The following is a 13,476-nucleotide window of genomic DNA, read 5'->3' on the forward strand; positions in this document are numbered from 1 at the left end:
GCTCCTAATATTCTGAGGTTGTATCATTATTTAAGGGAATTTTACTTTTTTCACTTCAATTTCTATTTTACAATAACATATGTATACATTTATAACTTTGTTGTTCTTGTAAATAAATTTTTTGATAATTGACGCAGGATGTGCATTGCACAACTAAATGCACGTGAATGGTGAATCTACTTGTGCACGTATGAAGTCTATAATTATCAAAACAAGATGCACGTACTATACATATATTCTACATTAATTGAAACTGACTTCTCTTCCTATTTGTATGTTTTCAAATCCAGTAAACTAAACTTAATACTAGCATTATGCACATATTATCCTAAAAACAATATTTTTGTGCAAGAAAGAATGCACATAACTCATTTGTTAGCTTTTCTAATAAGGACTAAAATTTCATATTTACTTATTTATTTTATTTTTGTGATAAACTCATATTAACATAAAAAATTTAACATACATATTCATGATAACATTTATTTCTCTTTCTCAATTATTCTCCATAATCTTTCATATTTGGATATATTTTAAATTTTATTTTATTTTTTAAACCAAAAAAAATATCGCGCTTTATGTCAAGTGGCATCATGATAAGAATTGGTAAAATACTTTGCCCTGTGCCTTCAACTTTTAAAATACAACTCATCAAATACCCTCGAAAAACAGCTAATAGACAATTATATACATGAGTTATATTACAAAAGTGATTCGGAATACCTCTTTTTCGAGTTGTTTGAAAGAATGAAAATTTGACCATCGAATCGGGCAATAAAAGAGTTCCACTACACGACAACGCCTTGAATCGGGTGTTATTAGATCACTAAAATTTGGCTTATGTCCCGAAGGAGACTGGTTGTTTTTTTAATATAGGTATGACGCATATATATATTTGATGCGCTATACCTATCTGTCTTTTCAACTTCAGTACTTATAGCACATCTAATATATATAGCTGTACTTTGACCGGCTTTTGAAAAATCAAGTATACCTTCACAAACAAACGTGTCATTAAGATATAGCGCGCGTAATTCATACGCTATACAAAAAAGGTTACCAATCATTTTCTTTCACCTATTTTGATACTTCGAGTTTAAAAAACCAATACTTTGGTTCGGAACTCTTAAAAAAAGGCATGTGGTTGGTTTGGTATATAGATTAGTAGCGAAACTTCCCAGAAAAGCAGGGAAGGCTGAAAAAAACACAGCCACACGAACAAAAGTAGAAGCAGAATTGAATACTCTCACTTAGAAAAATTGAATACTCCACTTCTTTTAATTGACAAATGACGAGAATAAATACCAATTAATTGATCAAACATCCTTCTACTATCAGATATCATCTCACATGTCACATCCCTATTACATTAGGCTCTAAGCTTAACCGACCCGATATTAGGTTTTACCTGCAAAATATGATTATTGAACTTGCGCATATTTGGAGATACATATTTGGTTGAACGTTAAATGTTAAATGTTGAACCAAAATTTATTTAAACGTTAAATGTTGTTATAGGTGTATAATAACCGTTCACTATAAAAGCTAAAAAATATCGAAACAAACGAGACTGTCATAGAGAGGGTTGACAGTATTAGATAACTCTATTATCAATAGATTAATTAATTTAAGTGTATTCAAATTGACTCGGACACTACATTGTTAAAAAAAATATGCTTCTTGCTGCCACACAACCACTAATTTTAGGTTAGAGGAAGTAGACACTTTGGAAGTTGCAAGCAAAATTTGGTTGAAGTAAAAGATGCACGGAAAAAAGAAGAAAAAAAAACATGAAATGTAACACGTGAAGTTAGGGAAAATATGAATGGCCAACACTTACGCTTTATTGGAACGCTGGAGGTGAACTATTCTGATTCTCTTATACCATACCATCTCTTTCTTCTTCACTTCGTAAAGTCGCCACCTTTTCTATTTCCTCAAGTTTTTCAAAGCACACTTTTGTGGAAATCAGCATTTTTCTACCCAACTCTCAGAATTGTTTGATACCCTTTTCAAGATGACTGCTCCTGCTGGGGAAAATTCTACAGAAAGGTGAAAATTTTAATCCTTTTTTTTTTTGCTTTTATTTGATGACAAAATTTGAATTTTAGCCAAGATTTGATCTGGGGTTTGGATTCTTGATGCATTTTTGTTGATTGGAATTTCTTTTTTTTCCCTCCATGAATTTGCTTAAGCTCCCAAATTATTTAAATCCGTTTATAATCATATGATCTAAGCTTCTTGTTTTGATTCCTCCATTTTTGCATGATTGAAGCCATTGATCTCAATGTGTGCCATTTGAAAATTTTGCATCTAATGAGATTTCTCTGTTATTATCAAGAAATACTTGTTTGATTTGTTTGTAATCGATTGATATAAAGGTAAAATGTAAAAAAAAAAAAAAAAGAAAAAAAAAGTGTATTCTTATTGCTAAGCAGATCTATATCTTCCCTTCTTACTGGTTTTCTTATTCTGTTTTCTCTAATCCAAAACTCAGTATTCTCACTAAGTTTTTGATTGATCAATTGTGATTTTGGGCATCTTTAGCGATTTCTTCTTTCTGGTTCATAATATAACACTGATGACTTCTGTTTATTTTCATTTAGTTGAAATTTCTTTTTTATATGATGGGAATTCCTGTTTTCTCCTGGCTGGTATGAGCTTCATAGTGACTATTGGACTAGGCTTATTGCACGATTTAAGTTCTTTGCAATTTATTCTCAATTTTCTTCCCCTCACTGAATTTAAATCCGTATACTACATTAGTAAATGTCTGGTCCAGAACATACTTAACCAAATTGATAACAGGATAATTGAACTTAAGCTGGATCTTATGCTTAAAATGTTCCTGGTATAGCCCCTAATGAACAGCAACTTAGTGCACGTTTAACTTGATTTTTTCAAAATATGAACTTCATTATATCATTGAGATCTATGTTGCAGGGTGTGTGTCGAATCCTCCAAAAGTAGTGTATTTCTGCAAGATCCGACACTGGTGTGGTAACATTTTGAAGAGTCCGGGCAACATAGATTGAGATACTGTTAATCTGTTATCATTAATGCTTTAATCCTTTTCATGATTTCTTGGCCCTCATAAAAATGTTCAGGAAATACCCATACTAATGTTTAATACATTCTTTGAGATTGTGTCAGAGGTAGTCCAAGATAAGAATCAATGACTTCGGGGTGGTGTGGTTTGTTGCATATGTTTACTTTTTTTAAGACACATCATCCTAACAAAAGGCAGTGGATGTCATTGCACCAAATGTTTTAAGCCTAGATTTGTCCATGGAATGTATAAAGCTTGCATTGATTAATGTTTGTTATTACACCGAGTTGTATTTGGAGATTTTTTTATGATTGCATTCAGAAAGCAAAGCTAAACTATTACATTTTCTCTTAGCAGTTCTTCGTCTCTAGCAAGACTTGCTCCCCTTCAAGCAGTACTATTTGACGTAGACGGGACTTTATGTGATTCAGATCCACTTCACTTTTATGCCTTCCGTGAAATGCTTCTAGAGGTAACAACAATTAATCGCTTTTCTTTATAGAAAAAGCTTTTTTGTACCTTTTGACTTGTGAAATGCTCCTTACCTCCTCCCCCCCTCACCCCCAGGGACACATTTGCAACCCCACCCGAGGAAGAAGCTTTGTTTTTCCTGTTTATGCAGAAGTTACTGATATTTGGGAAAATGTCAATCATGTTTCTCATAATTGCTGGCGATTTTGGTTCTGCAGATAGGCTACAATGGTGGTGTGCCGGTTGATGAGGACTGGTTTGTCAAAACTATTGCTGGCAAACACAATGATGACATTGCTGCTGCCCTTTTCCCTGATGATCTGGAAAGGGGTCTTAAATTCTGTGACGAGAAAGAAGCTATGTTTAGAAGGTTCGTAACTCTACTTACGCTACTTGTATATTTCAATTGACCTTGTGCTACTCTTCCTCCAGTCTCATAGGCAAGCTGTTTTTGTTACAATTAGGTTGGTGAAAGAACAGTTGAAACCTATAGACGGCCTGTACAAGGTGAAGAAGTGGATTGAGGATCGTGGGCTGAAACGGGCTGCAGTTACCAATGCACCTAGACTGAACGGTGAACTGATAATAGAAATACTTGGCCTAAAGGATTTCTTTGATGTGGTTATTATTGGAAGTGAGTGTAAGCGTGCAAAACCATTTCCCGACCCTTACTTGAAGGCCCTTGAACTGCTTAAGGTGTCGAAAGATCACACATTCATATTTGAGGTCTGATTTCTTTGTCGACCACATTCTTCATTTTCTTATCCTCACACCATTAGAAGTCATAACTTTTCTTCTATGCTTAGGATTCCGTTTCTGGAATAAAAGCTGGGGTGGCAGCTGGGATGCCTGTTGTCGGATTGGCAACCCGAAATCCACCTCACTTGCTTATGGAAGCAAAGCCTGCTTTTCTTATCAAAGATTATGAAGATCCGAAACTATGGGCAGATCTTGAGGAGATCGACAAAAAGTCAGGTGCTGGAACAACCACAGTCTGAGACATACGCTTACTGGTGAAAACTGATGTTGTTGACGTGGATCTCTAAAGAGTTTATTGGGTATGATTCATTGAAGCTTTGTATTTTCTTGTCATAATAAACAAAGAGGGAAAAGGTATTAGCATTATTTTCGTTCATAAAATCAATTGTGCTAGGTCCTACCATTGATATTGAATTAAGAGTATACGAAAACCGAATATGGTGGCTATTCATTGACCATAACTTGTTCAATTTTACCAGATTGTGGCTTAGCTTCATTGTGCATTTTGTTAGATACCAGTTTTTGAATTCATTTTGCCATGCTTGCAGGCCTTGAGTGATTATATTTAGTGCATAAGATAATGAGCTAAAAGTACAACTTCTTCATATCTGTTTGAATGCTCTGGACTTTGGTTATGAAGAAGTTGCATATCAATCAATATCAATGAACTGTTCTTCATATGTGGTCTAACATGTTTGTTTCCAGGTATAACATGATTGGGTAGACACGTTCTGTAACATTGACCCCAATTACCTTACGTTGTTGGTATTGTCACATTGTCATATGTTTAGGTTAACACGGTTCCATATGTAGAGCTTATCACAGTGAATTATTCTTACAGTGGTCAACCTACTGCAACCCTCTATGCTTAGGACGTAGTATGTTTTGTGAGATGATGTTGTAAATATAGCTAAAATACCATTTTCTTTTCCATTGCACAGCTAGTGCATAAGATATACAAACCATTACTTTTTTCCCTCTGCCTTTTTTGAAGTCTGACAGGCAGTGACAGAAAAAATTATGCAAATTTAAAAAACTCCCCCCTCCATGGACGACCCAGTAGCTTTGGAAAAGCCTAAATTTCTTAGATATTGCCAATGGTAAAAGACAGGCATAATTCAAAGTTCAAAACTGCCAATAATGCAACTTAGTTTAAACCCGTAAGAAGATGCTGTGGCTTTGAAAAGCCTAGGTTTAGACCAAAAAACATTTTCCAATTAGTCTGTGCAAACTATGTACACTTTCACATCATTTTGCCCATAACGCTGAATCTATTTCATCTCTAGCAGACTTGTACAGCTCAAGCCTTCTTGAACATTTCTGCCTCCTCTCCATCAGGATTGGATCTTCATCCAGTAACCGGGCGAGAGTTTTACCCTACACGTTGGGAAAAATTCATTAAGTACTGTAGACTAACTTTGAACCTGAAAGGAAAGCAGACCATAATTTCAACCTCTGCTGTGAAAGGTCTTACTAAAATTGGTTGAGACTATTTATTCGATATTTTTAAATTCCCTGATAAATCATATCAAACTCTCCAATTATTTGGAAACTTTTGGGTATAGAAGTAAAAGAAAAGGTTTAAAGTGCTTGTAACATTGCATCAGCAGATAACATTGCTTTCACCTCTAATGACATGTTCACAATTTGATGAATTGATCATCATCCATTGACTCTACTGATGTCATTAAGGATGTTAAGCATAAGGGAAAAAGAATCTCTGGAGGGTATCTAATTTAAGTAGACCAGTGGAATACCTCTTTTTTGCCCAGTTGCGTATAGAAATGATCAAGTAAAGAACGTTTGGCTTCCCGAACTTGACAATAAACCACGGCCTTTGGTATTGTATTTCGTAGGGTATCAGACACCATCCCGATATATGAGGAAATGGTTGAGCCTATCCTGCGCAAGTGCCCCTCTGTGTAACGGTCGGCAGTTGAAGCAGTTGGGCTTCCACCCTTATCAGCTTCTTGTGGGAGTTTCCGGAAAAAGTCAATAGTAAGGTATGAGGATTCCATGTCCACCATCCTCAGAACAGTTTTCTTGCTGTCATCGCGGAATCTCTCTAATGCTTCATTCGCAGCGGATGCTATCTCTGTTCGAAGAGTTGGAAAGCGACTTAGTTCCTGCATCCAGAAAATATCAATTTCATCATTTACCATTAGATAGTGAAGTAGTAGAGGTTTCGGATCATACCTGAGTTTCCCCTATTGACTTCCCCACCAGCTCTTTCAAGATGAAGTGAACCTACGTAGTCAATTCATAGAGTCAGTTGAAATAGCAGTTTCAACTTGAGCATTGGAATCCTGAACTATTGGTTCGTTTTTCTTTAGTGGGGAGGGGAAAATTATGCGCTTTCAATTTTAAGCAGCGTTGTTATTATTAATTGGTTTATTGCTATACAATTCCAAGTCTTTAAGTTGGCTTATATGACAAACTCCTTTTGACATGACCATGATTTTATTTTCCTACTCAATTCCCTAGTACATAAGCTAAGCTAGTGCTTCCAATCCCTGGAGAGAATATTTCAGAAAGCTTCCATTTTCAATAACTTCAGGAATACTGGTCACAACCTTTGGTCCCAAAAAAGGACTTGCATAACCAATGTCATAAAAAGATTCCCTTAACCATAGCCACATGAAGTAACATGACAATTCACATCCACTGGATAAAAGAATAAAAAGGTGCAAGTACTTACTGCATCTGCTGAGGCTTCAGCAGGACCCCTGAAATAATTAAGAGCGCCATCAATAAGCCGTCTATAACCTTGCTCTGGTGCTATTAGATGAGGTTGATAGCCATCTGCCTCAGAGACAACCTTCCGAACATTTTGCAGCGAGAGATAACGATCCAGTGGAAGCTTTCTTAGAGCAGCAGGGAGCTGGTTGTCAAAAATCCAATAAATGCGATCTCCTCCTGGCCGCCTATACAAGCAGATGTGGAAGACCAAATATGATCAACTTAACCTCATTATAAGGCAGTGTAGTATATGTCCTTGGTTTTTAAGACACTACGCATGAAAACAACTGAAAATATCCTCATTACATGTTTCCAACATTTTCACAGGTTGTAACACAATTTGACAGCCAATGGTTTACATGTTAATGGAACCAAACATTGTGTGTTTTCCTTTACATAAGAAAATATAGTTGTGGTTGTGAAGACAGAAGCAAAATACAGTAGTAGTCAAATCAACAATTTTTCCTCCTTTGTTCGGTTAAAGAAAAATGTATATTCTTACCCTCCTTCAAGATGCTCCTTGAAAATCCTATCAAAAGCACGGCACAGCTCTAATATGGCATACAACTGCGCCTGTCGATTTAAGCAAAACTATTAAAGATATTGAATCAAACAGTAGCATGTTTTCAGAAAAAGGAAAATATTAGTATCATTACGCTTGCATCAATAGCAACAGGTCTCCCTAGGTAACTCAGCTCTTCCTCAAGTTCATCAATGCTTCTATTGATCAAAGACAAAATGGTTGGTATACGGGCCTTGATCACAGATTCTAGGTGCTGGAAAAACAAATATTTCCTATCAGCATTGTGTAACAAATATCAATTGCAAGAATTAGAGTAACAAATATCAATTGCAAGAATTAGAGATAAATCTTTCTTGGTATAAGCAGCTTCGGTAGAGTGTATACTTTCGAGAGTAGTTTTGCCAAATACTCTGAACCCATTCTATTAGCCAAATGTCCATACTCAGGACTTGTAGCAAAAAATTCACGTTCCTTGCGCCTTGAAACAATCATGTCAACATTTCTATTAATATCGGCCTGTGAACGATTGACAATTCCAACCCAAGGATGTTGTAGACGATAAGATCTTCCTTCAAGAACCTTCATCACACAATTGAAAAGGTACCTTAGAGGAATGTCAATATATGATAGGATACAGCCAAAAAGATGTTGCAATTATCTGTAATTGTGAAAAGACTAGCAGCAGCAAAGATAACATAAAAACTGCTGCTATTAATGACAGAATTTAAGCGTATTTGTAAAGAGAACCTAATGAATGTTGCATAATCCTAAGGAAACAACCACATCCTACTGTAGTTTATGGCCTCGAGAGGGCATCAGTGCCTTCTCTACATTCAACTATTCATCAATACCTATTTATACCAATCTTGAAGTTCAGCATGGTATAACTTAACTGAAAGTTCTTGTCCATAAATGTACAGTTTTAAAATGCATGCCTGATGCAAGGGACTTCATATAGCCACAGATGATGAAAATAGTTATACGCTCTATCCTCATACTCTGGCAGACATAAAACTCACATTCAATGAATATTATCACTTCAAAACAAACACATTATACTCAAATCCAAAGTGGTAATGGATATTGCAGATGACCTGTGGAGGAATCAGCATGGAACAGACTTTAAGAAGAGTTTAGCGGGGGTTTTTCCCGTAAATTTAGAAGATTTAATAGGTATAAGCCACTGAATAATTATAAACTACTCCTCATTAAAAAAATGGATCAGGAATCAAAAGATGTTGACTGATACAGAGAATATAACACCTCTTCAACAAACAAAAGCCATTTGTTAGGTAGAAAGGAAAAAAGACTCACATCCAATGCATTTGTTCCCTTGTCCATCAAATCAAGCTTTGTCAACACACCAAGTGTACGTTCACCTGCATGGAAACAAGTTAATGCTCCAATGACCCTCAAAAGTATTTTTCAAAATGTGGGAGAAAAAACAAAGACAGGAAAAATTAAGCAAATGTTATATTATGCCAGAGAAGATCTGAAAATAATACCAGTTGGGTCAACTTCTCGAGCAATCTTTATAGCATCAGATGTTGCAACATCCTGATTGGCTGGGGTAATAGCTAAAAGAATACAGTTCGGCTACAATGCAAGAACCAAAGTGTTGTCAGTTGGTTCCTATCAAGTGTCGAGAGCAAAATTTACAAGCTAAGCAATAGCATCAAAGTCTCTAACTTCTGTGTGGCAGGATCATAATTCTCAAAGTTCCACTTTCTCATCTCTAAAGGGTAGAAACATAGTTAGATTCTGCCAATCAACAAAGACATTCTCTGCCTCTCAGCATATTACCTTCTCAGCATATGAGCGAACCATATCTTCGATTTCCTGAACTATACTTTCAGGCTGCCCCTCTGTCAACACACACAATTGTATTGAGCAAAATAGATCATGAAACGTGTACGAATGAAAGATCAACAACATGAGAATGAAGAAACATACCGACGGCAACCTTTGTTAAACCAGGTAAATCTACTAACGTCAAATTGACAACTGCAATGAAACCCCATATGAGTTATCTGATTGATAGTGAAACCAAAACCCCAATACTGAGTACTCATATGAATACCACCAAGAATCTATCAACCATAGAGTAAAGCTAAAAACTTACAATCAAGCAATTGCACCACCCTCCTTAAATCAAGGACGTTTTACAACATGTTAATATGAACTACATATATAATAACTTTATTAAGTTCTTTTTTTGTGTGCTATATGAATAATAGGTAATAACAGACAAAACTTTGGAGAAGCACAGCAAAATGCAACATAATGGACATATACATATGGAAGCAAGAAAGCAAACCATCAGTTGCATGCCTTCCTGTAGATACACTGCTAAATCCACAATGAAAGCCAGCACACTATTGTAAATAAAAGAAAGTAACATAAAAGGCGCACCATTTGGAGAGTAGATGCTGAGATTAATAGGAAGAGAAGAAATCTGCTTTGTCTTTCCAGTCACCCTGTCCGTTTCTTCCTGGATCTCTGATCTTACCATAACTTCATTAAGAAGAAATGTACAAATCAAATCAACACATAAATATTGCATAGTTAGAAATGATATTACACGGAAGATTCACTTCCAAAATGGCTACGGTAATGGACTAACTACCAGAAGAAATATGACAAGGTAATGTCGAAAGCACAACAGTAAAGGAAAAAATGAAGAAGCTCTAAGGCAACTATGCGTTGTACCACATTTTCAAAAAACCAACATACCAAAATCTATAAACTTTCTATTTCCAGTGTGAAGAAACTGTGCATAGTCTTCTTGTCCTGGCTCAGTCTTGTAAAGTTGCAAAACCAATGGCCTTCTTGTTACAATTCCTGCCCAAAATAAATACTGCTATGTGAAAACTGAACAAAAGGGAGGGAAGGAGAAATATTGTGGTTTATCGCTTTATTTTCCAATAAATTATAGATTTTTGTTTCTATTAGGAGAGCGAGATTGCAATAGAGCAGAATTGTAAGGTGTTTTTATAAAATTGCAATGCAGCTTCCTGAAAATTGTATCAATTTGGAGTATCTCTAAACTAGTGAAATGGTATAGTTTGTAGGTCCAGGGCAAATATGGTTAAAACTGGGTTATGCTGAAAGGTAGAGAAGGAAATAAATAGTACATAATTTTTCTTTTAAAAAACAGACACTTAGAATCAGTGTCTTATCTATTTTTTGTGTCTATCATTGTGATAAGAAAAGTTTAACTCGAGCAAATCATGATAATACACATAATGACATAAGCATAAGCTCCAATCATTAGGTCAAAAGGTCTAAAACCGGCTAGAAAAGTAGCATTTTCCCTAATTAGTCAAATATCTCAATATAAGAGTCACTGAGAATGTAAATTGTGGTCCAATTAAAAAAGACTAGTTTCTTTTTCACTAAAGTAACAGCTTATTTTAGTTTTCTCTACCTGCATGTGTTAATAGTACAGCACTTACAATGATACCAGCCATCCGGTATTTCTCTATTCTTCTTCCCAGAAAAACAAAAAAGCCAAAACTATAGTAATTTACAAGGAAGTAATTAAGGGCTTAACTACGTGTCTTTTATATCTTCTTTATTTTATTGGACATAATCAGAGCTAACATTTTGCTAAAGCTGATTTCATTTTATCTTTCTGGGAAAAAGAATCAGATTTTTAAGTTTCTGATATTCTATTCCATTGACTGATCCATATATGTGTGTATCTCGACTATTTCCCGGATTCTTGCTACCTCTCTCACCAATACAAATATCGAGTAACTTCACCTAACAAGGCTTGGGCAGATAGGAAAACATCACCTAGGCTTTTGCAAAAATCTGTTTCTGTTTTTTTTTTTTTTTTCTTTTGCTTTTTAATAATTTGTTAGCACCAACCAACTGGCAAAAAAATCTCCAATTGAGAAATTATAGTTTAAAACAACTGAAAAGAACAGCAGATTTAACTTTACGAATGTAGTTTTGCACTTATTTTTCCTAAAAAAAGTATATATAATTCGTGCATTAACCATTACCTGATCCTCTAGGAAGAAAATCCCGGCCGACGATGCTCTCCAAAACCGAAGACTTCCCCGAACTCTACAAAACCACCATAATTCAATCAAAACAGTTCAGAAAACAAAGCAAGAACGCTAAATTAACTAGCAACACCAATAAAATTCCATAAAAAGCATTAACACCATCACAAACACTGATAAAACAGAAAACAATCATCTACAGATTCTCACGTACATAAAATAACCAAAACACATACATAAGCAGAAAACAATAAACAAAAAAAAGAAGAAGCAAAAACAGAGAGAAAACACACGAAAATAAGTGTATATGAAACGGACCTGGCCACCGAGGACGACGATAGTTGGAAGAGCATCCCAAAGAGTAGGCAAACTTCGATCATCACCGTAATCACCGAGGAGCGTACACGCTCTCTGAATTCTATTCACAAGGCCAATGACGCCTTCCATTTTAACGAAAACCCTAACCCTATCGATTCTCCGACGTCGTAGATCCCTATCGGCGATGACGACGAGCAATAGTAGTAGTACCAATGTAGAGAACGTGACGGAATCTATTTTTATATTATTATTTTTTGACTTGATAAGGAGTGTGACTGCCAGGGGGTTTGTGTTGGTGGTCGAGTTAGTGCGCCACGTGGGATAGTCTTTTTCAGGTCATGGGAAGTTGTCAACATTTTTAAAATTTTGACTCTGGGCGGGATCTTTTTTGACGACATTTTTTTTTATGTGTTGTCAGCTTTATTTTTTTATTTCATGTCAACAAAAAACTTTATTTTATCTCCTGTACGTACTATATAAAGTAAAATAATAATAATAATAATTACGTGGCAAGAAAAGAAGTAAGTGACCTACTCGTGCGCGTTTATATACCCACTCTATTTCAAATTTAGATGACATAATTCGCTTATCGAGAGTTAATTTGACTAAATTTTGATATTAAATTGGATTAGTCAATATTTAAAAATAAATTTTAGATATTTAAAATTATACAAAAAATACTATTATAAATTATAATTTTTCTTGTATCAATATAATAAAAAGATACAATATAAAATATTGGTCAAAATGAATATTATTTGACTCTTGATAAGCGAACATATCATCTCAATTGCAACGTACGAAGTAATATTCCCCCTCCCCTCCCCCGCATGACTATACTAGGTGATGTTGATTAAAAGATCACTAAAATTCAAATTCGTAACAATACGAGTCAAATTACTATTTTTTGTCATCACATGATGATCTTAGAAAGCGGTTCAGATAATTTGCATCCTAAATATGTATCGTCCTCACATATCCACAAGAAAAGAATTAATATTGATAATTAATAATAATAATAATAATAATAATAATAATAATAATAATAATAATAATAATAATAATAATAATAATAATAATAATAATAATAATAATAAGAAGGGGAGGTGTGATACACGTGTATTTATGGAAAATCAGCCTATTTTAAATCCTTACTAGTTACTGCTTGACTCAAAAGATGTTAAAACCCTTTTGAACAAATCAATCAAAGATGAAGGAGTAAATCATAGTTTAAGATAATAATCTCTAGAATAATAATAGGTAGGGAGAAGAGAGTTGCAAAGTTTCTTTTTATTCAAGATTAGTTAGCTTCCCAGAATGTTCATTACCCCTTACAAGGTCTTTTTTTTCTTTTTATACTAGGGAGAAACCCTTCGGAGTTGTAAGAAATCCAATACAAGGAATATTCGACGAAATATTCTTAATGTCCCCTAATGGGTTTACACTTCTACAAGGGTCGTACATTTTCTTCTTTCGCCTTACGGTCGTCTCCCTCGGGACGCAGGTTCGGAATTACCCGGTTGTTTGTTGTACTCGTTATGCGTCGTGGTCGGTCAAATTCGGACCCATACAGTTAGTCCCTCCGCTTGTCGAGGTCGCAACCG

At 35.1% G+C, this 13,476-nt stretch overlaps 2 protein-coding genes across 2 annotated transcripts; one reads left to right on the forward strand and one right to left on the reverse strand.

Annotated features, from left to right (window-relative positions):
* Positions 1-1,731: 1,731 nt before the first annotated feature.
* Positions 1,732-4,769, forward strand: LOC104249572 (haloacid dehalogenase-like hydrolase domain-containing protein Sgpp). The gene is made up of 5 exons (XM_009806017.2): positions 1,732-2,052; positions 3,407-3,521; positions 3,739-3,890; positions 3,985-4,246; positions 4,327-4,769. Exons 1-5 carry the CDS (start codon positions 2,018-2,020, stop codon positions 4,516-4,518), a joined length of 756 nt encoding a protein of 251 aa, XP_009804319.1. The 5' UTR covers positions 1,732-2,017; the 3' UTR covers positions 4,519-4,769.
* A 574-nt stretch (positions 4,770-5,343) lies between these two features.
* LOC104249573 (phragmoplastin DRP1E-like) lies at positions 5,344-12,141 on the reverse strand. Its single transcript, XM_009806018.2, has 15 exons — positions 11,873-12,141; positions 11,552-11,615; positions 10,275-10,382; positions 9,954-10,055; positions 9,495-9,545; positions 9,345-9,406; positions 9,047-9,137; positions 8,856-8,920; positions 7,926-8,120; positions 7,675-7,794; positions 7,521-7,591; positions 6,978-7,203; positions 6,476-6,526; positions 6,037-6,405; positions 5,344-5,656 (listed from the first exon to the last, which is right to left on the reverse strand). Exons 1-15 carry the CDS (start codon positions 11,999-12,001, stop codon positions 5,528-5,530), a joined length of 1,833 nt encoding a protein of 610 aa, XP_009804320.1. The 5' UTR covers positions 12,002-12,141; the 3' UTR covers positions 5,344-5,527.
* Between the last annotated feature and the right edge of the window lie 1,335 nt (positions 12,142-13,476).

Source organism: Nicotiana sylvestris, chromosome 8 (genome assembly GCF_000393655.2).
Source record: "Nicotiana sylvestris chromosome 8, ASM39365v2, whole genome shotgun sequence".
NCBI classification, from domain to species: domain Eukaryota; kingdom Viridiplantae; phylum Streptophyta; class Magnoliopsida; order Solanales; family Solanaceae; genus Nicotiana; species Nicotiana sylvestris.

Excerpts from the sequence above, each read along its gene's own strand:
- LOC104249572 (XM_009806017.2), top strand. The coding sequence starts at position 2,018 with ATGACTGCTCCTGCTGGGGAAAATTCTACAGAAAG. Across the intron at positions 2,053-3,406 it reads GGGGAAAATTCTACAGAAAG|TTCTTCGTCTCTAGCAAGAC; the intron begins GTGAAAATTTTA and ends TTCTCTTAGCAG. Across the intron at positions 4,247-4,326 it reads ATCACACATTCATATTTGAG|GATTCCGTTTCTGGAATAAA; the intron begins GTCTGATTTCTT and ends TTCTATGCTTAG.
- LOC104249573 (XM_009806018.2), bottom strand. The coding sequence starts at position 12,001 with ATGGAAGGCGTCATTGGCCTTGTGAATAGAATTCAGAGAGCGTGTACG. Across the intron at positions 9,138-9,344 it reads TTCGCTCATATGCTGAGAAG|CCGAACTGTATTCTTTTAGC; the intron begins GTAATATGCTGA and ends CTTGCATTGTAG. Across the intron at positions 6,527-6,977 it reads CTGAAGCCTCAGCAGATGCA|GTTCACTTCATCTTGAAAGA; the intron begins GTAAGTACTTGC and ends TTGACTACGTAG.